At 39.9% G+C, this 25,093-nt stretch overlaps 1 protein-coding gene across 4 annotated transcripts in view; it reads left to right on the top strand.

Annotated features, from left to right (window-relative positions):
- The window catches only part of ADGB (androglobin), a 221,736-nt gene that overhangs the window by 74,792 nt on the left and 121,851 nt on the right, over window positions 1–25,093 (top strand). For all 4 annotated transcript variants that reach the window (XM_030556520.1, XM_030556521.1, XM_030556522.1 and 1 more), the window contains 4 exons: window positions 343–517; window positions 2,294–2,384; window positions 8,920–9,064; window positions 23,630–23,675. In XM_030556520.1, coding sequence (XP_030412380.1) covers window positions 343–517; window positions 2,294–2,384; window positions 8,920–9,064; window positions 23,630–23,675 — 457 coding nt within the window. The remainder of the gene's footprint in view (window positions 1–342; window positions 518–2,293; window positions 2,385–8,919; window positions 9,065–23,629; window positions 23,676–25,093) is intronic.

Consider the following 25,093-nt stretch of genomic DNA (forward strand, 5'->3'; position numbering starts at 1 on the left):
CTTAAAACAAAGTGTTGTCAGCCTTCCTCCTTTTTTCATTCCACTGCTGTGACACAGTATCACTCGATGTTTATCTCCAGAGCTGAAAAACGCATTGTTGTGGCTGAAACAACTTTTGTATGATAAATCCATTATAAGTAAAATGTATTTAAACCAAAAACATGCCATTAAATTTGGACTCCTGATCAGTCGTCTTTGCTAGACATGTTTCGAACAAGGAGCTGACTAAATATTTCATGTTAAATCTAATAGTTTTCAAGATTCTGTAGGCTTACTATTTAGCTCTATTAGCATGGGAAAGGAAAACTGCCATCACTAAGTTTATCCTTCTGAATTTTGCAGGCTGATTCCTCTGAGAAGTTGAGGCAGTATGGACTTTCCCACATATACAGCCATCCTGTGCTGGTGACTAGAACTAGGTCCTGTCCTCTGGTAGCTCCACCAAAACCACCGCCAATTCCTCGATGGAAACTTATCCGCCCGAAAAAAGAAATTGTTGTGACAGATGAAGCTCAAGGTTTGTCTACTCAGACCTTACAAAATATATTTAATTTACTATGAATCACAGTTAAAGTTCTTAGTGTTTCAGTTGTGAATCAATGTAGTGGAAACTCCTGGCATATAATTTCAGTGGAGTTACATCGCAGCTGAATTTTGCTCCTTATTTTTGCACCCTTGTTTAAGGCTTTTCTCCCCATTCTTTCATAAATGAGTGTTTGTAGAGGCAGGATATATCATAACTGGAAAAAATCCCCAAACCTGAATTAAAGATTTGGAGAGAATCAGTGATGGACTTAATCACTTTTTAACTGAGAACACAGAAATTGGAAAGCTTTGAGAAATTATTTATTTATTATTATTATTATTAGAGCTATAGGGACACGATGTTGATAGCACAGTGCTTAAACATGTGCTTTATTTTAAGCATATGGATAGTCCCACTGACTTTATTGATCCTATTCACGTACTTACACTGTATATCTACACTGCAGCTGGGCACAAACCTCCCAATACCAGATAGCCAGACTTGCGCTAGCAAGGCTTGAACTAATGTGCTAAAAATTGCAGTGTGAATGTTGATGTCTCTGTCATCAGCTTGGGCTCTCAGGTCCACCGGCACCCCGTGTCTGAGCTCGGGTGGCTAGCCTGAATCTCTGCTGGAGCTGCAATATCTATACTGCTATTTTTAGCATGTTATATTGAGCCCCGCTTACATGCGTGTGTCTACCCTGGCAGGGAGGCTCAGAGCTGCAGTGCAGGCCTATCCTTGTTGGCTCAGGCTCAGAGTAATCAGCACATGGCAGTATGTAAGCTCTGTGTGCACACAGTGCTTTATTTAAAGGCACTGTTGACTGTCTCCTTCCATTCTTGCACTAACTGCAGGAATGGCAGAACAGGAAACAGGCCTACATTTCTAAAACATGCCGTCTTTTGGGCTTAAATTTCCTCAATAGCAATTTCATAATTGTCTAAGAGGGTTCTCATAGACTTGCTCCTGAAGTCTTTGTAGAGAGTCTTGCAGATCAGAAAATCGCCTAACAGTATTTCACTAAGAATTCAGGAAGTTTCCTTAAATAACTAGTTGGAAATTTAATGGACCATTTTTATTCAGTTATTCCAATTGTGTGCATGCACTCTTAAAAATGTGGTCCTTAATAGTTATTTCTCAAATACTCTTCATTAGAAATATTAGTAATTTTCACTTTGAACAATAATGCAGTGGTAAGTCTAATTTAGACATTTCATGCATATAGATGTTATGAATTAAGACAGGTTTTTTCAGCATCTTAGGCATTATATTTATTTATTTGAAATGAACCAAATCCTTAATTCCTTACTTGGGAAAACTTGTATTGACTTCAGCTGCAGTTTTCTTGAGGATGAGGTAATAACTGAACTAGGTGGTCAAGATTTGACCCAATATGGCTTGGTTGCTTGCAGGGAGCTATTGGGTTATTCAGCTGCAACTATGTTAAGAGGCTAAAGTGTTCTCATAGATAGTAATGACATTGCAAAACCAAGTTGTAGAAGTGTCCACTTCATATTTCAAAAGTGCTGCTGCATTAAAATCTTTTGAAAGCTGTACTTTCAAAAATCACTGTGTTTTACAAAAGTACAATTAACTGGAACTTTAATGGTTTAGTATATACAGCTAGCCTTGTAATGTCAGATTTCACCTTGAATTGTACCAAAAGTAGCCAGTCTTAACTCTTTTTTGAGAATTTTTATTTTGAACAATATCACTGGTTTTAATGCTTTAAAACTCATAATAATCTTTTTTTTATTTTTTCAGAACCTATAATAAAGAAACCTGAACAGTATATCGAGATTGTTAGCCCATTTCTGAATTATAGAGTCACTCCTATTGCAATGCCCACAAATACGTAAGTAAATTAAACCTTCTGTACAATAAGGGAATGCACTTATTTGTTTCAATATAGTGTTAACATTTCTGTTCAACATTCATCATGTAACCAATATAAAAACAAAGTATTGTGTTTATCTATAATATGCAAATTGTTTACTTTCATTTCATTTCATTTGCCTTTTATTTCAGATGTAATTGCATAAGAAATTATCCCTTTTTAAATTAAGAATGTCTAGGATCAATTGAAATCCAGAATTTTCAATGCACATGTTTCCCATTTACCTTTCCTACATTATTTTGACCTGTATGCCAGACAGTTCTTCTCTCTTCTCTCAACCCTGCTATACACACATGGATCATTTGATCCAAAAGTGGGAATTTTCTTTCTTCAAATATTTATGGGCTTCATCAAAGGCCACTGAAATCAATAGAGTCTTTCTACTGAATTAATCAGGGCCTGGGTCAGGCCTCTTTAGTATTTTCTTATAATAGGTTTTTATTGTTTTTCTTTTCTCCTTTTGTTATTGCATTGAAAGATGAGATTTGCAGTAAAGATGCTCAATGTTCCTCTTATGTCTAAGGGGTTATTAAATGTTAAGATAATCTTCGCCACAATTATGAGTGATGTGTGATTTTTAGCTGAATATGAAAATTGGCCCCAGGAACTAATTTACTTTAAATCACCTCTAAATGATAGAAGAAATGGATACTGCTCAATTTGCTTCTTTTTAAAATTTCTCTTCTTCCTCCACTTTGCATTCTTCCTAAAGCTTCTGGCTGAGGGGCAATTGTGAACGTATTCTTCCTAAAGTACAGTATAGGGTGCAGTTGCTGATAGTTATGTTAGTCACCTGTAAAAGAAAAGGTGGGAAAAGTTTTCATTTTCAGCTTTATATTGGATTTGCCAGAAAGACAATACATCAAGGATCTCAATCACAAGGATGATTATACTCTTAAAAAGAACCATAACCCAATGATTTGTTGATTAAAAGACTACTTGCCTCAGAGATTTCACTCTGCCCTCAAGACATTTTGCCAGTTGTTTGATTCATTGGGCCAAAGAATGGAATCTCTAAGAGCTCCCTTTCACATTCATGGCTCTCATGTAATGGAGCTCATGTCATCAGTTCTACACTCCAGATCTGTGACAGCAATTTTTCTCCTGAAGAAAGGTTTCAGACTTTTCAGAATGATTTTTCTACTTCAGAATATCTTCAGATAGCTTTCAGATTTTCTCTGTTCTATTGAGCCTCATGGCCTCTTGCACATATGTCATTCCTCTAGCCAGACTTCAGAGGAAACCATTGCAAGGCTGGCTTAGAACAATTCATTGGCTTCCTTTAGATAATATGCAGCAACAGGCCATTTGTGTCTCCTGAAGTTATGTTTTCACAAGTGCAATAGATAATACCATAACATGCTTGCAGAGGTGCCTCTTTCAACCATCTGCAATGCTGGTAACAAATACTTCAACACTGTTAGGAAGCTGAGCTGTTTCAACTCACAATCAAAGACTTTTGTACACATGAGTATAAAAAAACTTCACATAAATGTCCAGGAACGGAGAGCAGCCTGTCTGGCTAACAAGGCTTCTCTCCTAACAGGCCCCTTCCTTTGCACTTGCATGAAGAATTCTACCACCATATATTTTATTACATTGAAAAGCACCACATTAAAAGAACATTAACGTTGCAAAGTCAAGCAGTCAAAAGTTAGGAAATACCAGTATTAAAGCTATCTGTGCAACTTTAATTCAGCCCTCTTATGTGTATGCCCCTGCCTCGTTTAGGATGGACACTTGCTCTGGGGCTAAATCAGGGTTGTGCTGTGAAGGAAACTGTTGCCTGCAAGACATCTGCTTCATTAGTTGCAGAAGTTGGAAGATGTGTTATGAGTGAGACCTCGTCTACACTTGCAGTGATGTGTAGGATACATGTAGCTACACATTGCTGTGAAAGGCAGGCTAAATCCACATGTATCTACACATGGCAATGAAAGGCTCTGGCATTGGGATTCTATACTGCTAAAATTAGCAGTGTAGATTTGGAAGACACTGTTTGGGTGGGTAGAGAGCTGTGTAGGATATATACAGTAGGGTTCAGACATGTAGAGCACCCTACTTGCCTAAACAGTACCTCACTGTCTACACTGTTATTCATACCGATGCTAACTGGACATGTTGTAAGTGTAGACCTACACTGAGGCAAGGATTGCAGAAAGAAAAAGGATGGTCTCCTGGTTAAGCCAGCTAAACGGAGTTTTGAATTCTGTCCCTATCTCTGTCACAGATTTCCTGTGTGATGCTGAGAAAGGCATGTAAAACAAAATTTCCACAGGTGACCACTATATGTTTCTCATTTTCAGGGTGTTCAACTTGAGGCATTTGTGATCTAATTTGTGGTCTAATTTGCAGAAGCACTCACAACTGCAACTGCATAACTGTGGGGTGTCCAGTCAGATGATTCTTTTCTCTCATGAGTATCAGTGGGGATGTGAAGGTTGTGGTTGGTGGTGTCTTTGTGATGAAATAATTCTTTGGGTTGGAATCAGGGAAATAATTATTTTAGTTCTCCACATTTTATTATGGTGCCAGGTTCTGTGGTGGGGCAGAAGTGATTGAAAGGCTGGTATTGCACTGGTATTGCACCTACCATAAGATACACCCCTTCATGCTGGAGACAAGGAAGTAATAAAGTCATACACACTCCAGTGTGCCCTGAGAAGGCATCACAGTAGCATAGCCATTAAAACAAAAAGCAAAAAATGGAATCAACTAAGTCAACTCCATGATTCACAGAACATTACCTCTAGGAGAAATCATGACACCAGGACCCACCACATGGACACTAGACGATGCCCCAGTATCATCAGATAAGCATAAGATTACCCCTAATTGGAGCTGAATTATCTGTATTCCCTAAGGGACTGAACTTCTGCCTCATCACAGAATCTGATAGCATACTAATTTTGAGAACTATAAGAATCATCTGACTGGACTCCCCCAATGGATGAAACCATACAGACGAGATCATCATGTTTATTGCTTCAGGAAAGAAATCAGTTGTTCAATCCTTAACAAACATTACATCCCCCACAATCTCTCCACTGCCAAGAGGACAGCTATACAATCCAACCACCAGATAGTGATCACAGCAGCAGACATAGGAGGCACCATTGTAGTCCTCAACTGTGATGACTATGTCAATGAGGCAACCAACTCCTCTCTGACACCACCTGCTATAAAAAATTCAAAGAACACCGCACACCACAGTTCACACAGGAATTTAGGATATTGTCAAATCCTTTCCCAAACAACTCCAAGAGAAACTCTACAAGTTCGCCCTGATGAACCCACCCCAGTGCAAACTTGTAGAGTTTCTCTTGGAGTTGTTTGGGAAAGTATTTGACAATATCCTAAATTCCTGTGTGAACACTGGTGTGGGGTGTTCTGTCTACTACCAAGATACACAGACTAGGGAACCTGGGCAGACCCATCATATCAGACTATAATATGCTTACTGAAGGCACATCAGGACTCGTAGAAACCATCCTCAAACTACATAAAGGGCCAGTTTACTCCAGGTCACAACTAATTTTTTCCAAAAACACCACAACATTAACATCCTCCCTCAGAACACCAACCTTGCCACCATGGATGTGACTTCCCTATACCCCTTCTATTCCACGCTGGAACCTATATGGGGTAGCATCAAACAATTACAACCCATGCTTGATGGGAACCATATTCTGAACCCTGTATTTTGACCTTCAAACCACCCCCAAACCTTGCCAAGTTTGTCATTAGAAGCAAACTCTCCATAACCAAGACACATCAACTCAAAGAAGCACTAGATGCTGCCGGAACAACAGATGCAAAACCTGCAAACATATTTTCACTGCTACAATGATCAACACCCCTGCAACAAACCTTTCAAGATCCATGGGTCCTACATATGACTATTGTAACATGATATACCTCAATCAGTGCATCAAATGCCCCAAGAACAACTATGTGGGTGAAACCAGACAATCACTATACTGCCGAATGAACTGTCACAGAAGAATGATAAAAGATAAAAACACTATGTCACCCAGGGACAAATACTTTAACAGTCCCTCCATATCTAGCTCCGCAGTCTTCATCCTCAAAGGAAACCTGCCCTACACCTTCAAAAGACCAGCCTGGGAGCTTAAATTCATAAGTTTGCTAGACACTAAAAGTCATGGACTCAGCAGAGACACCGGTTTTATGTCTCATTACAACAGTCTGTACCAGGGGTCTCAAACTCAAATGACTACGAGGGCCACATGAGGACTAGTGCATTGACAAGAGGGCTGCATCACTGACACACACCCCTTGCTGCCTCTGGCCCTGCCCCCCACTCCACCTCTTCCATTAGGCCCTGCCTCTTTCCATCCCTTCCCTGCCCCATTCAACCCCTTCCCCAAAGTCCCCACCCCAATGCTGCCGCTGGGGGTGCAGAAAGGATGCAGGGTGCAGTGGGGGCTCAGGGCAGGGAGTTGAGGTGCAGGAGGTGTGCAGGGTGCGGCAGGGGGCTCAGGGCAGGGAGTTGGTGTGTGGGGTGCAAGAGGATGAGGAATGCAGCTTGGGGTTCAGGGTGCAGCAGGTGGCTCAGGGCAAGGAGTGCAGGAGGGGTGCAGGGAAGGGGGCTCAGGGCAGGGAGTTGGGGTGCAGGAGGGATTCGGAGTGCGAGCTCCAGCCCGGCACCGCTTACCTAGAGCGGCTCCGGGGTGGCAGCGGCATGCACCGGGGCCAGGGCAGGCTCCCTCCCTGCCTGCCTGCCCTAGCCCCCAGCGTCCAGCCCCACGCCACTCCATTCCAGGAAGCAGCTGGAACCACATCCCTGCAGCCCCTGGGGAGAGGGAGGGGCTCAGGGTTCCGTGCGTCCGCTGCTCTTGCCACTTCTCCAGGTACCTCCCATGAAGCTCCCATTGGCCACCGTTCCCTGTTCCCGGCCAATGGGAGCTGCGGGGGGCGGTGCCTGGAAGGAGGCACTGCAGGAGCTTTATGCCTCTTTTCCCCTCTCCCCTCCTCCGCGGACCAAAGGGGCATGCTGCCAGCTGCTTCAGAGAGCAGCGCAGGGCTCACAGCTCCACAGGGGGCAATCCCGTGGGTAGGCAGAGGGGTGGGAGCAGGGTGGTGGTGCAGGGAGCTTGGTGGGCCACAGTCAAGAGCCCCGCAGGCCACAAGCGGCCCATGGGCCACATGTTTGAGACCCGTGGTCTGTACCCACTAACTCTCCTTTGCTGTATGACTTCAGAGGTGTTAATTGCTCACTTCATCTTGAATGGTCTCTTTATGCTTAACAGTCTGTACCACCTTGTATTTAGCTGTGACACTAAAAATTACCTTACCCAGACCTGAAGAAGAACTCCGTGTCTCTTCAAAAAGCATAAGCTGGGCCAATAAAAGATATATGGGCCTGGTCCACACTGGGAGGGGGGGGAGGGAAATTGATCTAAATTATGCAACTTCAAACTTCAGCTACATGAATAACGTAGCTGAAGTCAACATACTTAGATCTACATACCGCAGTGTCTTCACTGCAGTAAGTCGACTGCTGACGCTCCCCCGTCGACTCCACCTACGCTTCTTGCGCCAGTGGAGTACCAGAGTTGATGGGAGAGCACTCAGTGGTCGATTTATTGCGTCTTCACTAGACGCGATAAATTGAACCCCTGCTGGATCGGTCGTTCTGGAGGCGAGTGTAGACGTGCTCTGCCTTACCTACTTTGTCTCCCTCATATCCTGGGGCCAATACAACAACACTACAAACAACCATTTTAAAAAATCAGTTATTGACTTATAATATAATTCTTTAATGTTATTGAGATGATGAAATTTTTTACCTTTTATTTGTAAAAAAGAATTATATAGATGATACATAACAAAAATTGCTTGACTTATTTTATTCTGTACCTTAAGCAATTTGCCTTAAAATGGAGAAATATCTATAAATGAAATGTGTTGAAATAGTAAATGGAGTAATAATTATAAATAAAATGCTGTAATATTTGTAGATTAGCTCCCGCTCCCACTGAAGTCAAAGGCAAAACTCCAATGTACTTCAATGGGAGTAGGATTGGGTTCTACATAGATTTTCACATTTTTGTCTGTCTTGTATCCATGGAGATGAATTTTGAAGAAAAAACCAAAACTGCTTCCTATAGCCAAAAAGCCCGCTTCCCCCAGCTTCCTCTGGTATCAGTCTTCTGGATGTGTTCTCCCCAGTGGCCACAGAAGGTCAACCATTAGTAATGATGTTTTATAACTTTGCAGTACAGGTATATGGCTTCCTCTAAAAATTAGATGGAAAAATTATATTGTGTGTGTATGCACGTGGTGGTAAGCCTGTAATGACACTGCTTAGGTATACTGCTATCCTACTGGGGTGAAAAAATAAACAAAGGACATAAAAATGTAGATTGTTTTGTAAATCAAATCCTTATTTTTCAGATAAGATAGTTATGAAGACACCTTAAAAACAAGTATATGTATTAATGTGTTTGAGTTTTTCTTTATTATATAGCCATTTTTCATCATCTACTATCAAAAGAAGATATAATTCTGCATCCACCCTCCCTTCTGTCATTGAAAGTGATGAAAATGTAAATGATATTTATTTGGATCTGAATCAAAATATGAGATTCTTGAATGCAGAAGATAATTCCCAGGTAATAATGTTACATTAAAAAAAAAAAAACTAACCCAGTTTTGTGCTGCAAATGACAGTGGAAGATGGAACACAAAATTTTTAATAGATGTAGATTTTTTTAAAAAATGCTGTTACTGCATTGTTTCTTTTTGCATTAAAATTAACCAGCCTTTTACCTTTTTTATAGTTAGTCTTCCTACCTAGTAGGCATCAATATATCAGCATTTCCATTTTAACTTTCTATTTTTTGCAATATGTAGCTCATGCATTAAATCTTCTAATCCTAGTTTGGCTGTTTATAAAGAAAAGAAAAACAGCTCTTTAAAAGAGAAAACATGGATACAGTATCTCTCTCTTTCTCTTTTTGTTTTTCCTTCTCAGGAATGTCACTCTGTGGCTATGTCTACATTTATGGTGGTGTGTAGAGCACAGACATTGCATACCGCCCTTGCACAGGTATAAATAGCAGTGTAGATGGTGATGTATTGATTAGACAAGTAGAATAAAGACACTCCAGAACATAGCTCTCTACATGCCCAAGAAGTGCCTTCTCTGTTTACACTGCTATTTTTAGCAATATAGTGTTGCACTGCCAGACCCCTTTCCCACTGTAGTGAAAGACTATGGCAGCAGGGAAAGGCTCTAGAAGCAGGGAGATGCCAGAGTCTTTCTCTGCTGCCTCCCCACTGCCAGAGCCTTTCCCTGACACTTGTAGATACACACTGCACTGGGACACACCCTCCTTTTTACAGCAGCGCATAGCTATACCCATAGGAGCCAACTTCCCCTCTGTCCTGTGAGTGCTCGACACTCCCCCTCCCCCTGCTCCACCCTACCTTTTCCCACTCCAGCCCTGCCCCCTTTCTGCCTCCATTCCACTCCCTTCCCCCACTCTACCTCTTCTCTGCCTTCTCCCTTGAGCGCACCATGTTCCCGCTCCTCCCTCTCCCTCCCTGAAAGTCCTAAGCACCACCAAACAACTGTTAGATGGCAGGAATGGGAGGAGCGGGGATGTGGTGCGCTCATGGGGGGAGGAGTAGGCGAGGAGCTGCTGGTGGGTGCAGAACACCTGCTAATTTTTCCCTGTGGGTGCTCCAGCCCTGGAGCACCCACAGAGTCGGCATCGCCTGTGGCTATACCTACCCTATATGCTTCCATGGGTGTGGACAAGGCCTGTGTCTGACTTTCAAGCCTAAAAAGCTTGAATCAGTGAAAAAGGATGGAAGCAGCTACAAGTGCAGTTAAGACATTTGTTTAGAATATCACTAGGATCAATATCACTGGGATTTTCAGTTTGTTAGTCTACAACCTTGAAGTTCTCAGCCATTTTTTGGCTTTTGTATACACGTGACTTTACTGTTTACCCTGATATAGCAGCATAGGCTTTACACAGCTAGTGTGTGTGTTTATAATATGTTTACTGTATTTCAGTTACAGTACAGAGGTTACCTAGATACACAGTTACTTGGGAATAAATAACCCTCAAAACTAGACATGTAGGCCAATATTTTTAAGAAGGATGCTTTAAGTTAGTTTCTGAGTCCATATTTAGGCACCTAAATAAGTCTTGTTTTTCAAAAATGTTGAGCACCTTTGCTGCTGTAATGTGCTTCAGATTGTAACTTTAGACACCCATTTTTAGAAAATGCTACTCATAATATCTAAAATGAGTCATGGTGAACAGAGAGCAGGAGACTTTCAAGCAAACGAAGTGGCAGATGGAATTTAAATCATATAACAGAACATACTAGTGGAGGTAGTAATTAGTCTCTGAGGATCAGATCATATATTGGTGTATACTGGCACAATTCCATTAACTTAAATAATACTTTGCACTTCTACAGTGCCTATACATCTTGAGTTCCCAAACACTGACACACGTTCTGTTAGTTATGCTCATACAAATCATGAGCAACTGATAGGATTTGGCCTTTGTAGACTTTCAAAAAGTGTAGAAAAGGATTGGCATTCTTGACAGTCACATATTATCCAGCACAAATAGAACTTTGTTAGGCAGTAGTGCCTCATTCGAAAGTTTGAAAATGGTTAGGTCGCTGGTGTGCTGAGACTGCTGCCTATCATGTAATATTGTTCCCTTGTACTCTGTCTATATCCAGCTGTTGTCTTTTGTTTTATACTCAGATTATACGTAGGCTTGACAGAATTTGATTTTTGTTTTTATAATCAATAGGGTCATACTGATCATTTTTAAGCAATTTTTATTTTTATCAACTTACATGTTCACAGTTGTGGGAATTTATGGGTGGTTAGACAATTATTTAATAACAGTCAACACTGAGATTTAAAATGTCAAAACTTTGCCCATTAAACCACAAATTACCAACATCTTATGTCAAAATATACAAACTAAATAGCATTAACTCAATCTTTAATGAGTTCTCAAGCAGCATTTTTCTTTCTTTGTCTATCTGTAAATTTTTATTATTATCAATGGAAATATTTTTCATCAGTTTGCCTGGGTGTATGGTGAAATTGAAGTTCATCAACATTTAATGATAAAAATCTAATCCTTCCTAGTCCAATTATAAGATCCTTGAGGCAGGCACTGTCTTTTTGTTCTATCTTTGTACAGCACCTAGCATAGTGTAATTAGGGCTCCTAGGCACTGGGGTAATACAAATAAATAATATCTGAGTCCTATTGTATTAGATGCTGTCAAGGCTGATTCTCCACTTGGGCACTTTGAGTGCAGAAGGTGGGGGCCCACAAGGATTCTAAAAATTAATACTGGCCACTCCAGGCTTGTATTAAACTCCCTATGTCACAGTTTCTTTCTAACCTTGGAGCGGTAAATGCTGCCACCACCCAAGTGCAAAATAAACCCCTTGGGATCCAGGAAGACTAATTTGGGAATTCCTTCCTGTGGGGTACCCTCAAGCCCTTTCACCCCCCTTTCCGGGAAAGAGCTGAGAAAGAAAGAAAAAGAAAATTATTTGTTGCCCCCAGCTAATTAAACAACATGCACAAACCTCTTAGGGACAAAACAATCCAATCCTGTTCTTTAAAAAAAGGTAAATTTTATTAAAAACAAAAAGAAAGAAAATACATCTGGAACTTAGGCTTTTGCTACATTTAAAAAACCCACTTACAAAATTTAAATATCAAGAATAACCTTCTTGAGGTCCATCTTAAAGGTTACAAGCAAAACAAAAAGCATTTGGGATTAGCACAGAGGAGTCCGCAAGCCAATAAGAAATAAAAGAAATAATCATAATTGCGTCTTTAGACGTTTCCTGATTTACTGACAAATTGGATGGTTCCAGATTAGTTCTAAGTATGATCTGATGATCTCTGATCATACCTGGCTTAAAGCTTCTCATAGCATAACTGCTCCCTGTTTCTCTCTTTCCCAGAGAACCGGAACACAGACAAAGGGAAGTTTTTTTCCTAATTTTAAAAAGTTCTAGCCCCCCCATTGATTCTTTTGGTCAGGTGCCCACTCCTCTCCTTTTTACATGTGGGCTTGTTAACCCTTTACAATAAAGTAATTAGAGAACAGCTCCTAACAGTGTTTTTTGTAGCTAACTGCCTGGCTGAGTGTCCATAAAAGGGAGCACCACCCCCACCACCCCTTCATTTATCACAGATACTATGCAGAAATACTAAGAAATCATAAACCCAACTCCTAAGAGCTTACCATAGTTCTCCCCTGTATTTGGACTAGGAAGTAATGATAAAGAATGAACTTTCTTTTCTCCCATTTCTTTGCATGCAGAGTGATTAGAATATGGAAAGGAATGAAAAGGAAAGCCATTACCATGGAATTTAGTCACTCATAGTTGGTGCTGATCTCAAAGGAGAAAAAAACAACAAACTCCTTAATAGCTCAGTGTCAAAGATATGACAAAGATGAACCAATTATTTAAAAATCCCCACTGTCTGTTTCTGGCACAAAATGAAAATATAAACGGGGGCAAAATCCTCCCTTTTAAATATTTATAACTGATGCGCTATGCCCACCAGCAGGGTCATAAATCATATTTGAGGATTACAAAGATCTAACTGAGGGTGTTATTGACCTCCTTCATAAACAGTCAGATAATATCTTTTATTAAGACACACCATGTTCCATAGCCAAATGGCAAACTCAGATAAACAGGATTTGGTGCATTGAAATAAAAACATTTCCCGTTGTGAATATCCTTGATCATGTTTGTTTGTAACATTTTAAAAGCGAGTTTCAAGTATGTAGGACCAGATCTTCAGCCACTGTAAATTGGTTTGGTTTTGTCGCAAAGTACCCCAAACTTGTTGGTGGAGGGAGGTTCTTAAAATCAAATACATTGTTTCTGATGTAGGATGTGTGTTTTTATATAAAATAAGATATTTAATGTCATTAGTTTGGCAAGTTTTAGATTTTTATTTACAATGTGCATGAAAATCTTTTAAAAATGTATGAAAACAAGTTGTAATAGAATCCTATTGTTTATTATCATTATAAGCTGAATCAGTGTGTTGAAACTCTATATTTCTACAAATATAGACAGATGACTGTGTGCCAGAAGCATAAACGTTGCTTGGAATGTTACTTTAATTTTCTCCTGTAGTTTCTGGCTGTAGAAACCACACTGATTGTGAATTCGGGTCTTTCACAAAAGGGCAAGGAAGCAGAGAGGGTCAAGGGCAAGTAAGAACATACATGAGACAGATTTTGCGAAAAATGGAATGGTAGGAATGGGAGTGGGAGTCAGTCTGAGGGCAATCTGATTCATAGATGAAATGTAAGATGTCATGAGCAATTAATTGACCTATACTTGAACCTTACTTTTGCCTCAGTTTAAATCTCAGGTGAAAAATTTCATACCTATTAATGGGGAATTCAAATTGGAAATAAGGAAAAAAGAAGAGTGTGTTTGTGTGCACGCATGCATTTTTATAGACATATACTGCCTGCCATGAAAGACAAAATAGTGATTATAAATTGATGAAGAATCCTCCTCATTTCACACATGTTTTAAATGGCAAAAATCACCTTCAGAAGCATAGAGCTACAGCTGGTCAGTTTTCTTTCATGGGACACCTTTGTCTCTTTGTTTTTAAGAAATATTGAATTTATTTTGAAGAGGCATGCAGTCCTTACTTGAGATAAGCAATTCAAAAACAATGCTGAAAGTCAAGCCTTGATATCCCTGATACACAGATTATTGGCAATCTCTGTTTTTTAATCTTATAGTCTACAAAGTCTGGATAACTTTTTCTCCATTTTTAAGCATCAAGAACTTTGTGTTTAAAACCTTCAGGAGATAGGCTGGGTAAATACTGTTCTACACCATATCAATTTAAGTCCCTCCAATAAAAGGCACTTACATACCACTTTACATCTAAGGTTCTCAAAGCACTTTTATTCTTTTACAATAAAAATTGTCTAACAATTATTTTTGTACAAATTTCAGGGTGACATTTCAAAGTAGTCTCTTATCCTTCTTTTTGACTGGATACATTTTTTTCATGGGGGGGGAGAAAACTATTTCCTGAACAAAGGGGAGTTCAGAATTTGGTTTATCATTCATTTTTATGCTTATTCCTCTTAAAGGTAAGAAAAAAGCAAAAGATTAAATTATACATTTGTCAACTGTTAAAAACACAGTTCTACCAAATTCTTTTGAGAAGATGACCCTGAATGACTGTTTCTTTGTAGCTCTGTCAACTAAAATTCACACTTGATTTATCCAGGATGGAGAATATTCCTTTTACAGAAGTGTTAACCTGTGACCCTCACCTGATCTTAGCAGGTCCATAACTGATAATAAACCAGTAACCTACATGTTAAAATAAGTTAGGCTGCTTAGAAAATGCAAGAAGGGTAAACAAATGTAAAATATTTGTTTAGGCTTTGCAATAAGCTACATTATGGCCTGATAAGGTGTAGTGATTAATATGAGGCCTAGCAAGGCCTGGCAGGTAGTATGAGTTACAGTAAGTACTTGATTTAGGGTTATAAGGTTTGTAGAGTTTTTACAATATGTAGCTTGTAATGAACAAGTACGCTGCAAAAACATGAAAATGTTTTTTTGGGATTTGTAGTATGTGTAACCATGAAGTTAACATCATTAATGTTTTGGAAAATGTATTAATGCAGTATTGACACAAATAGCTTATGTCAGCAATTAAAACGCCAATTATAGGTACTTGGAAACTCACATATGGATAAGGGGCCAACACCTAAGAAAATATAGCCACAAATGGTGTCTCCTGTCTGGTACTGGTCAAAACCATGTCTGTTTTTGACTCCATACTGAATGGGGGACAAACTTTAGAAAACCAGGATTGTACAGCTTAATCTTGGATAACTGGCTTGCCTAGGCACCAGGTAGCTGCTGGAGCCTTTTCCCTGTGTTGCCATCTTGCCCTCGCCAAACCCACTCCCATTGGAAAGAAGAGAATTTTTCTCCTTCAAATTGCAAAGACATTTAATCACTGAATATTAAGCATAATTACAGACTATTGCACTACGATATCCAGAAATCCTCAGACTGCTGCCCTTTTTAATCATCTTCCTTCTCAGCTACTTCAGTCTCATACTCTGATACTGCTCTCCTCTAGGCCATCCAGAATGCAGCTGCTAGAAGTCATCATCTTTGTCCATTGACTTAACCACATCCTCTTTAAATATTTCTATTTGTTCCCCTTTTCTACCACACCAAAGACTTCTTGACCTTGTCTTTAACGACCCACATAATGCCACCATTACTTACATATCCAAATTAGTCTCACCATAGCCAGCTTCCTCTGCTCTGAAGCTTCCCAACTGTGTGTGCCTTTTTTTTTTGGAGGCTGTCCATATACTTGGAATGCCCTTCCAATTATGATCTGCCAATCTTCTATCCCCTCCTCACCTAGCTCTTTCCATAAGATTTGCTTCTTACACCCTTAAAGAACTGAGTGAAAAATAGAATTTTTTAAAGAACTAACTCACCATTACGTACATATATCTCAACTGTGTAACTGCACAGTCTTTCAACTGTACCAATGTTCTTCCTCCAAATCCACTACTGTTTGTTACTGCCACTTACCATATTATATCTAAAATTTGAACCTGATTCTGCAATCCTGCAGTTAGTTCAGTTGGACTGTTCATGTGCATAAACATGTACCCAAATGAATGAAGACCTTAGATTATAAGCGCTTCAGACTTCTTCCTAGTTTTCTAGGCATTTTCTTTAGATGCCTAGAAAATGTATCTTCAAAACAGTGATTTCACAACATCATCTTACCTGAGATTAGATATGTAAAATAGATTCCTCCAACATTAGTGGCATGCAGAAATAAAGTATGGGAAATCTTGTCAGTGGAAAAGATGAGACACAGCTTTATTTGGGTTTGAACAAAATAAATAATGTCATGGTGAGTTGGCAACAGCAAGGGCCAGGTTCAATATCTAGGGGTTCCTCTTAGCAATTTAAAACAGAATCAGCTTGAGCCCCCAACTAGGAACCCAGGAAAACAAAATACCACCCTTGGTGCCTCTAAGAGGCAATACTTCCTCATTCACAAGCACTGAGCCTGTGTACAACAAGAGAGCTCTTATTAAAAGGGAAAGGGAACTTAGCATTAATTTGGGAAAACACCACAACCATATTTCAAAAGCATGTAACCAGAAGCAAACACCCACCCCACAGTACATTGGACAATGTCCTTTGCCTTGTGGTGTCAAAGTCCCTTTAACATCCTACTCACAGTTGTCCTTGGTCAGTGAAAACCCAGAATTCAAAAGTGAGTTCATGTGGTTCACCTCCCATCCCTGAAAGAGGCAGGGGAGCGAATGGAGCAATACCTTCACTGGTGCCACTCTGTAACTGGCCTTAAAGCCACCATAGTTTAACACTACCAACTTAAATGCCATTATCTTCAACACAAGAAAAAAAATTAATTACCAAAAGCCTGAGAAAAGTTCAGAGAAAAAAGAATAAAAACATCTGTCAAAAGGGTAGTTGACATAAAAGGAAAGTCTATACGTTTGTGGGACGCTTTAACATTTTTCAGTGAAAAGGTGAAACATAAGTGCTTAGGACCATTATCAAGGACATCCTCACCCACTGATATTTTCTTCAATGCCATATTCAAAGTGGGAATAAGAAACAAGCAGTTGTGGAGAATCTGTCACCTTTGTTGGGCAGAAAACAACTTGTGCAATCTAAAAATGTCATGTGGTAGGAAACATGAAGGTAGAAGAATGAGAAGGAAGTGGATTTTTTTTTAAAGGGAAGGGGGACTTGTATTTTAGTTTCCTGACTTACTGGTGATGGGTTATTCTTAAATTGTACCATAGCACTTAAGATGTACAATCATGTCAAGATCATCTAGAACAGTTGTGGGCAACCTGCGGACCGCAGACCACCCATCAGGGTAATCTGCTGGTGGGCCGCGAGACAGTTTGTTTACGTTGACTGTCTGCAGACATGGCCACCTGCAGCTCCCAGTAGCCATGGTTCACCGTTCCCAGCCAATGGGAGCTGCAGGAAGTGAGTGGGAGGTGGTCCCATGTGAATGCACCTCAGAACTCTTTGTTTGCTCACCAAGGACAACCAACAGTGCGGTGCAGCGGAGGGAAAGTGGAGTGGTGTGATAAAGGGACATTTGTTCATAAGACTTTCACATCACAAGATGTAAAACTGAGGCAAAGGACACTGCACAATGTGCCGTGGTGCTTTTGGCTATGTGCTTTTGAATCAGTGTTATGGTGTTTTCCCAAATTAATGCTAAGTTCCCTTTTTCTTTTAATAAAAGTTTTCATTTGTTATAACAAACTCTGTGCTTGTGAGTGGGGAAAGTATTGCCTCTTAAAGGAGCCCACGGTGGTGTTTTGTTTTCCCAGATTACTAGTTGGGGGTTCAAGAAGATTCTGTTTTGTAAAGAGGAAGCCTAGATATTGAAACTGGCCCCAGGTGCTGCCGACTCCACCTTACACTACTAAGCTGCCTCCTCTTTTGACTAGAGGCCACATTAGCTGTGCAGCAGAGAAGGCATCTCAGTTGAAAGTAACCATTTGGGTGTGAGCTTGCAGCAACAGCAGCCTGGGTAGTACTGCTTTTCACAGCCACAAATTGCTTTAGTGTTTCCCCAAAGATCAAGGGACCTGTGACCAGGTGTTTCATGAAGCCAAAAGGCCAGCTTGAGAATAAGTTATGATCTGTAAGAAAACTCAGTGACAAATTCCTAACCCTAACGATGTTTGCTTTTTCCTTATTTTCCATGGAAAAGAGCTAGAAATGTACTTATTTTTTAAAATGAAAACAGATTAGCCCAGACATTACTAGGTCCCCAAAAGAATGATGGAGCCTGAGGGCTTTGCATTTCACATAGGCTGGCTCTGGGAATACCTTGCAAAACATTTGCACTCCGACATATACATCAGAATATACAAACATAGTGCATATTGTAGCAATTTCAGATTTTTTTATTAAATCTTTGGAGGACACAACTATTATAAGCAGCAGCTGGCCCCAATCAAGGCATTAAAGACTATGGACCTAGGATCTTATCATAGTGCAGGAAGTCTTATTGGAATGGTGCTATGAACATTATACAGCGTTTTAGGAGTACAAATATTTTGGGCTTTATCTTTTCTTCCAGAGCTCAGGTTTTTTTACTTTTATTTGAGGGGTGGAAACTACAAGAGAAAGATTGGGGAAAGGAGATATGGTGTGTTCCAACTTTTTTAATTGTTTTCCCCTGTGTGATTGGTTTGAAAATAGCCACATTCTTCCCCTTTCCAATCCTCATCTCCTCAAGTACTGCTCCCTTAGATAAACACACATACAAAGATCTTCAGAGTTAGCTGAAACAACTGTAGTGAAGAAAATTAGTAAAGCTGCTATATCTGTGTCTGAGTTTCACTTCAGAATAGCATAGATTCTCTGTGACAGTAGCTGTAAATATAAGGTGTTCCCTGCCTATTATTTTCATCCTACTGCTTACTCCTGATATTTTTTTAATAAGTTTTAATTTTTGCTGTCTGGCAGGAATGCTGCATGGGAAATAACAATATCAGAAAATAGAACTGACTCTGCGTCCTCTTAGTGCTTGATTAAATGAATGTTGCAGTATATGTGATTCATGACTCCTGCAATATGCCTTTTGATTTTACAAAAAAAACCCTTCTCATATCACTAATGAATATTAAATTAGTTCATTTAAATAAATATATTTTGTGTGTGGTTGCCATTCTCTGGGCATTCTGATGAGGGGACCTTCATTTATCAATATTGCCACATTACCAAAGGGTAGTTCCTCAGCTTGATGTCAGTGTAGCTATGACAGTTTACACCAGCAAAGCCTCTGCCCCATATATTAAATTCATATTTAAGGGACTTGTTTTTCCATAAAATGCCCTTTGTTATATCCATTGCAATGTTAATTCAGAAATTTTACCATACATAACAGTAAAGCCAATGGACTTTACTATGTGATTGTCCCTGCAACCCCCAAGATGAGGTCTTGAAAGGTTTCAGAGTAGCAGCCGTGTTAGTCTGTATCCGCAAAAAGAACAGGAGTACTTGTGGCTGAAAATTTATGCTGAAATAAATTTGTTAGTCTCTAAGGTGCCACAAGTACTCCTGTTCTTTTCTTGATTGAAAGGCGTAGATGTGTGGCCATTGCAAAGCCCCATCTGGCACTTGCCTAATGTGCCACGAAAACAATGCTAAAGGGAGTGCATCTGTTTTGCAAGCCTTAACAAGTGCAATGGCTTAGTGTGCATCTGCAAGATGATATGCCTATGTTGCCTGAATGCGGAAGGTGTTTACTCCCACTTTGGTACTCACTAGTTCTCAGAACCACAGTTTGGCAGAGTGCGTCTACGCATACATACATGTCTGTTTGCATGTATATTTAGTAGACACACAACACACATTTAGTAAGTTGCTCATCCATGTGATTGATAGCATTCATCTCCGTCCCATCATCATTCTGCTATGAATTCATCTCTGTATGGCCTGGTCTACACGACACATTTAAACCGATTTTAGCAGCGTTAAACCAATTTAACGCTGCACCCGATATAAAGGGCTCTGTAAACTGGTTTCTGTACTCCTCCCCGAGAGGAGTAGCGCTGAAATCGGTATTACAATATTGGATTAGGGTTAGTGTGGCCGCAAATCAATGGTATTGGCCTCCAGGCGGTATCCCACAGTGCACCATTGTGACCGCTCTGGACAGCAATCCGAACTCGGATGCACTGGCCAGGTAGACAGGAAAAGCCCTGCGAACTTTTGAATTTCATTTCCTGTTTGCCCAGCGTGGAGCTCTGATCAGCACGGGTGGCGATGCAGTCCCAAATCCAAAAAGAGCTCCAGCATGGACCGTATGGGAGATACTGGATCTGATCACTGTATGGGGAGACAAATCTGTTCTATCAGAGCTCCATTACAGAAGACAAAATGCCAAAGCATTTGAAAAAAATCTCTAGGCTGTGATACAGAGTCCACAGCACAGTGCTGTGTGACAAGCATAACGAAAAGCCAAAGAATCAAATGGACAGCTCAAGGAGGGAGGGAGGGCGTACCGAGGACTCCAGCTATCCCACAGTCCCCGCAGTCTCCGAAAATCATTTGCATTCTTGGCTGAGCTCCCAATGCCTGTAGGGTCAAACACATTGTCTGGTGTGGTTCAGGGTATAGTTCGTCAATTTACCCCCCTCCTTACCTGTGAAAGAAAAAAGAAAAAAATCGTTTTGTGACTTTTTTATATGTCACCCTATGTCTACTGCATGCTGCTGGTAGACACGGTGCAGCGGCAGTGAACAGCAGCATCCTCTCCCCTCCCTTCCCCGGTGGCAGACGGTACCGTACAAAAGGACTGATAGCCGTCCTTGTCGTCATCCCGTGAGTGCTCCTGGCTAGCCTTAGGTGAGGTTGGCAGGGGGCGCCTGGATAAAAATAGGAATGACTCTCGGTCATTCCCGGTAGATGGTACAGAATGGCTGGTAACTGTCTTCATCATAGCAACTGGGGGCCGAGATCCATCAGCCCACCCCTTTTCATGTCTAAAGAAAAGATTCTGTACTGCCTGGACTATCATAGCATCGGGATGCTGGGCTCCTCTCCCCCACACGGTTAATGTCCGACCTGGACTACGATAGCAGCTGGAGGCTGCCTCCCCCTCATTTTATCTCACTAAAAAGTCACTGTTTCTTATTTCTGCATTCTTTATTACTTCATCACACAAATGGGGGAGACACTGCAACGGTAGCCCAGGAAGGTTGTGGGAGGAGGGAAGCAACGGGTGGGGTTGTTGTAGGGGCAGCCCCTAGAATGGCATGTAGCTCATCATTTCTGCAGGATCTGACACGGAGCGGCTGCGCTCTCTGGTACACTGGTTCTCGAGCACACTTGCCCCATATTCTAGGCAGGACTGACTCTATTTTTAGATACAACATAAAGGAGGGAATGACCCGGGGAGTCATTCCCGTTTTTGTCTTTGCGCCCCCGGCCGATCTCAGCCAGGGGCACCCATGACAGCAGCAGATGGTACAGAACGACTGATAACTGTCATCTCATTGCCAATTTACAATGGCACAGCAGACGGTACAGAATGACTGGTAACCATCTCTATCTTGCAAAGACAAATGAATGCTGCTGTGTAGTGCTGCAGTACCGCCTCTGTTAGCGGCATCCAATACACATACGGTGACAGTGACAAAAGGGAAAATGGGCTCCATTGTTGCCATGCTATGGCGTCTGCCAGGGCAATCCAGAGGAAAGGGGCGCAAAATGATCGTCTGCCGTTGCTTTCATTGAGGAAGGAATGAGTGACGACATTTACCCAGAATCACCCGCGACACTGTTTTTGCACCATCATGCATTGGGATCTCAACCCAGAATTCCAGTGGGCAGGGGAGACTGCGGGAACTATGAGATAGCTACGGGATAGCTACCCACAATGCAACACTCCAGAAATCAACACTAGCCTCGGACCATGGACACACACCACCAATTAATGTGCTTAGTGTGGCTGTGTGCACTCGACATTATACAATCTGTTTTACAAAACCGGTTTATGTAAAATCGGAATAATCCCATAGTGTAGACATACCTTGTGAGACTGATATTCCAGATCTCTCACCAGATTCAAACAGCCTCCATTTTTTGAAACAGGCAACCTGACAAGCAAACTTCTTTTATTCTTACCCTTCAAATGTGGAATCTTCTTCCAAAATTGCACTGCTCTGAAGTACACAATAGGCAATATTGATGCCTAGGACAGTATTAGTTCTAAGTTTAAAATGCCCCAAATTCCTCCTCTCCATATGGATAAGGAACGCATTTCTAGCCCTGGAAGGCTATATAATAATGAAGTTTTAAGTAATGACAACATGATTCTTTTAAAAAGCTATTTTAGTTAATTTGTAGGTGTTTCTAAAATATATTAAAATAACTGCTTTGTTGTGTGTGGAACTGCATAGCTGAAATCATTAAAAAACAAAAAGGAAGCCTGGTTTTATAGGTGAAGGATTATGAAAAACAGTAACAATAGTATTTTCATAAATCGTCTTAGCACTTCTGAAATAGTTTTCCTGCAAAATATGGTGTATGCATAGAACACCTGAGGTGGTATATTATTTGTACTGATACTTGTTTGAGATTACCAGTGTATCTCACTGTACTAAAAAAACGATAATAGTATGATGTCATATACATCTACCTATGTGTCTGTACAGCCTATATGAAGTCGTAAGAATGTGTATTGTGACTTATGTATGAGAGAACACAAGAGGGGCTGTAGCACAGGAGTATTACTGCATTAGTTTGCTAAGTTTATCTGACTCATGAGTGGCTTTACCATGAGTGAAATATGTGAGTTATACCAATTGTCAATAAAAATCTTTATGCCACTGAACATACCATGCATTTATATCACACATTTTCAGAAGTTATTTTAGATATGTTTTTTGGTAGTGGTTTCAAAGAAAAAGAAAATTTTGGAATTGTCCGTAATCCTTGCCATGTTATTTGTTAAAGTTTTGGTAACATTAAAACTATACGAAACATTATGACATTTTTATTATTTTACAGCTTCCCTATGGCATGGCTTTCATATTTTCATTTTTTACTGGTTATTGGTTTCTTCATCATTAAATATAGCCCTCTGAATTTAAGTGTGCCTAAAGTCATACTCTCAGTCATTGCTGGTGTCAACTAAAAAAAATCACTTAATTAGGGATACCATTTGTTTTCCAGATTTTGTCTGTTCTGAAGCAGTTAAACTATACATAAATAAATATTAAAAAGGCAAAGTTTAATCAGTAAGAATGAGATCTTAGAATCCTTACTGAAGCACAACTCCCACTAGGCTACATATTTGAACTGTGTTAGTTTATGTATTTGATGTATTACGCAGATAAAACATACCTGCTAGATAGTCTAACTTAACCATATGTCAGAGGGGTAGCCATGTTAGTGGGGTAACCATAAGTGATTGTCTCATTGTATATTAAGAGATATATAGAAATCTGTTTTGGTGTTTGTTTGTTTTTTAATTTTACATTTACTTCTCAGCAACATGTATGTAGCCAGGCCTACATATGTAAGATTGTGATGACCAGATTTTATTTTTCCCCATATAGGAGACTTCCTTCATTCAACAGCATAACACAGAAGGCCTCACAAAAGGTAATATATTTGCGATTAAAATAGATCATGTTAATTCTTTCACTGATTTCATATGACTTCATATGAAATCTTACTCTTATTGCAATCGATAGCAAAAATTTTAACATCATTGGGAACAAGACTTAGTCCATAGTCAGGATTTCAGAGAACTGGAAATATAATGTAAAGGTTTTGTACACTGCAATCTTGAGTGGTTTTAATTAATGTACATAAATATTTTGAAAAATAAATACTTCTGAAACATTTACAATTTTCTTTCATATATAGTATGCTGTTTTTGTCTTTTCCTGATCATTATGAATGCTGTTTTAATTTAGGGAGAAAAAAGTGAAAGGCAAGAATAAATGAGAGCTTTCATTGTGAGAAATGTTACATTTTAAATGTGTGTGGGGAGGGAGGCAATTTTGAGCATATTTAAAGCTGAATATAGATTTTTTTTTATTCAGATGCTTATTGAGTCTTGGCAGAAGAAGGGAGTGAAAATATTGTAGCACTGTAGGCTGCAGGACCACTTCCAGTATTCTTAGGTATTGAAGGCTTGAAAATTTGTGAATCAATATAAAGGGCTTGGTTCAGCAGGAGGTATCAACAGCCTTCCAAACCACAGAGGCTTAGAAGATGACCATATGTGCATGATATTACGCAGCAGGCTGACCTATCTAGCCTTACTGCATAGGACTCACAATTAGTAAAAGCTGTTCCTACCTACCAGAGGTGTGGAGTTATTTCACAGTGAAGAGAAGTAAATGTAAATGTGATTTCAGCTGTATACACCCACAACTTCATATTCTTCATCTGTGTCACATCTTTTCATTCCTGGCTGGAGCTCTGCAGCCTCTAGTAGTTGTAGCCTAGAATGTGGAAAAGGCACAGAATTTAGATTTCTAAAACTTTTATTGTTTTTTCATAAAACATCTGTGATCCATTATTTCAAGCATCCAGAAATAGAATTAATTGTATGTGAGGGAAATCACATATCCTGAACAGTAACCACTATTGTAAATAACAGCAATAAAGCAAGAGACATATTCACACATTTTCTCATATCATTTTGCCATTACCTCTATTAAGGAAAACATGAAACCTGTCAACTAGAGTTAGTAACCTAAAAACACCAAATGCATCAGTTGAGATATGCTAAAACTTGAATGTAGATTCATGATGGACATGTCCAGTTATTACATCTTGGAGCATATAGTAAGCGTATCCGACCAAATCATGACAGTTACAGTTTTTAAACAAATTAATCAAGAGAGTATCCACTGCAGACAAACTTTGTTTCTGAGGTTATGTTCTTAAGGACTGTTATAAGGTTAATATGGTGCTTGAACTTATTCTCTTTGAGATTATTAAATACTATTAAACAATATACTTACTAGTCTTATCTCAATGAAGGATCATTGCATCAAATTGTTTAG

This window comes from Gopherus evgoodei, chromosome 3 (genome assembly GCF_007399415.2).
Source record: "Gopherus evgoodei ecotype Sinaloan lineage chromosome 3, rGopEvg1_v1.p, whole genome shotgun sequence".
NCBI lineage: Eukaryota > Metazoa > Chordata > Testudines > Testudinidae > Gopherus > Gopherus evgoodei.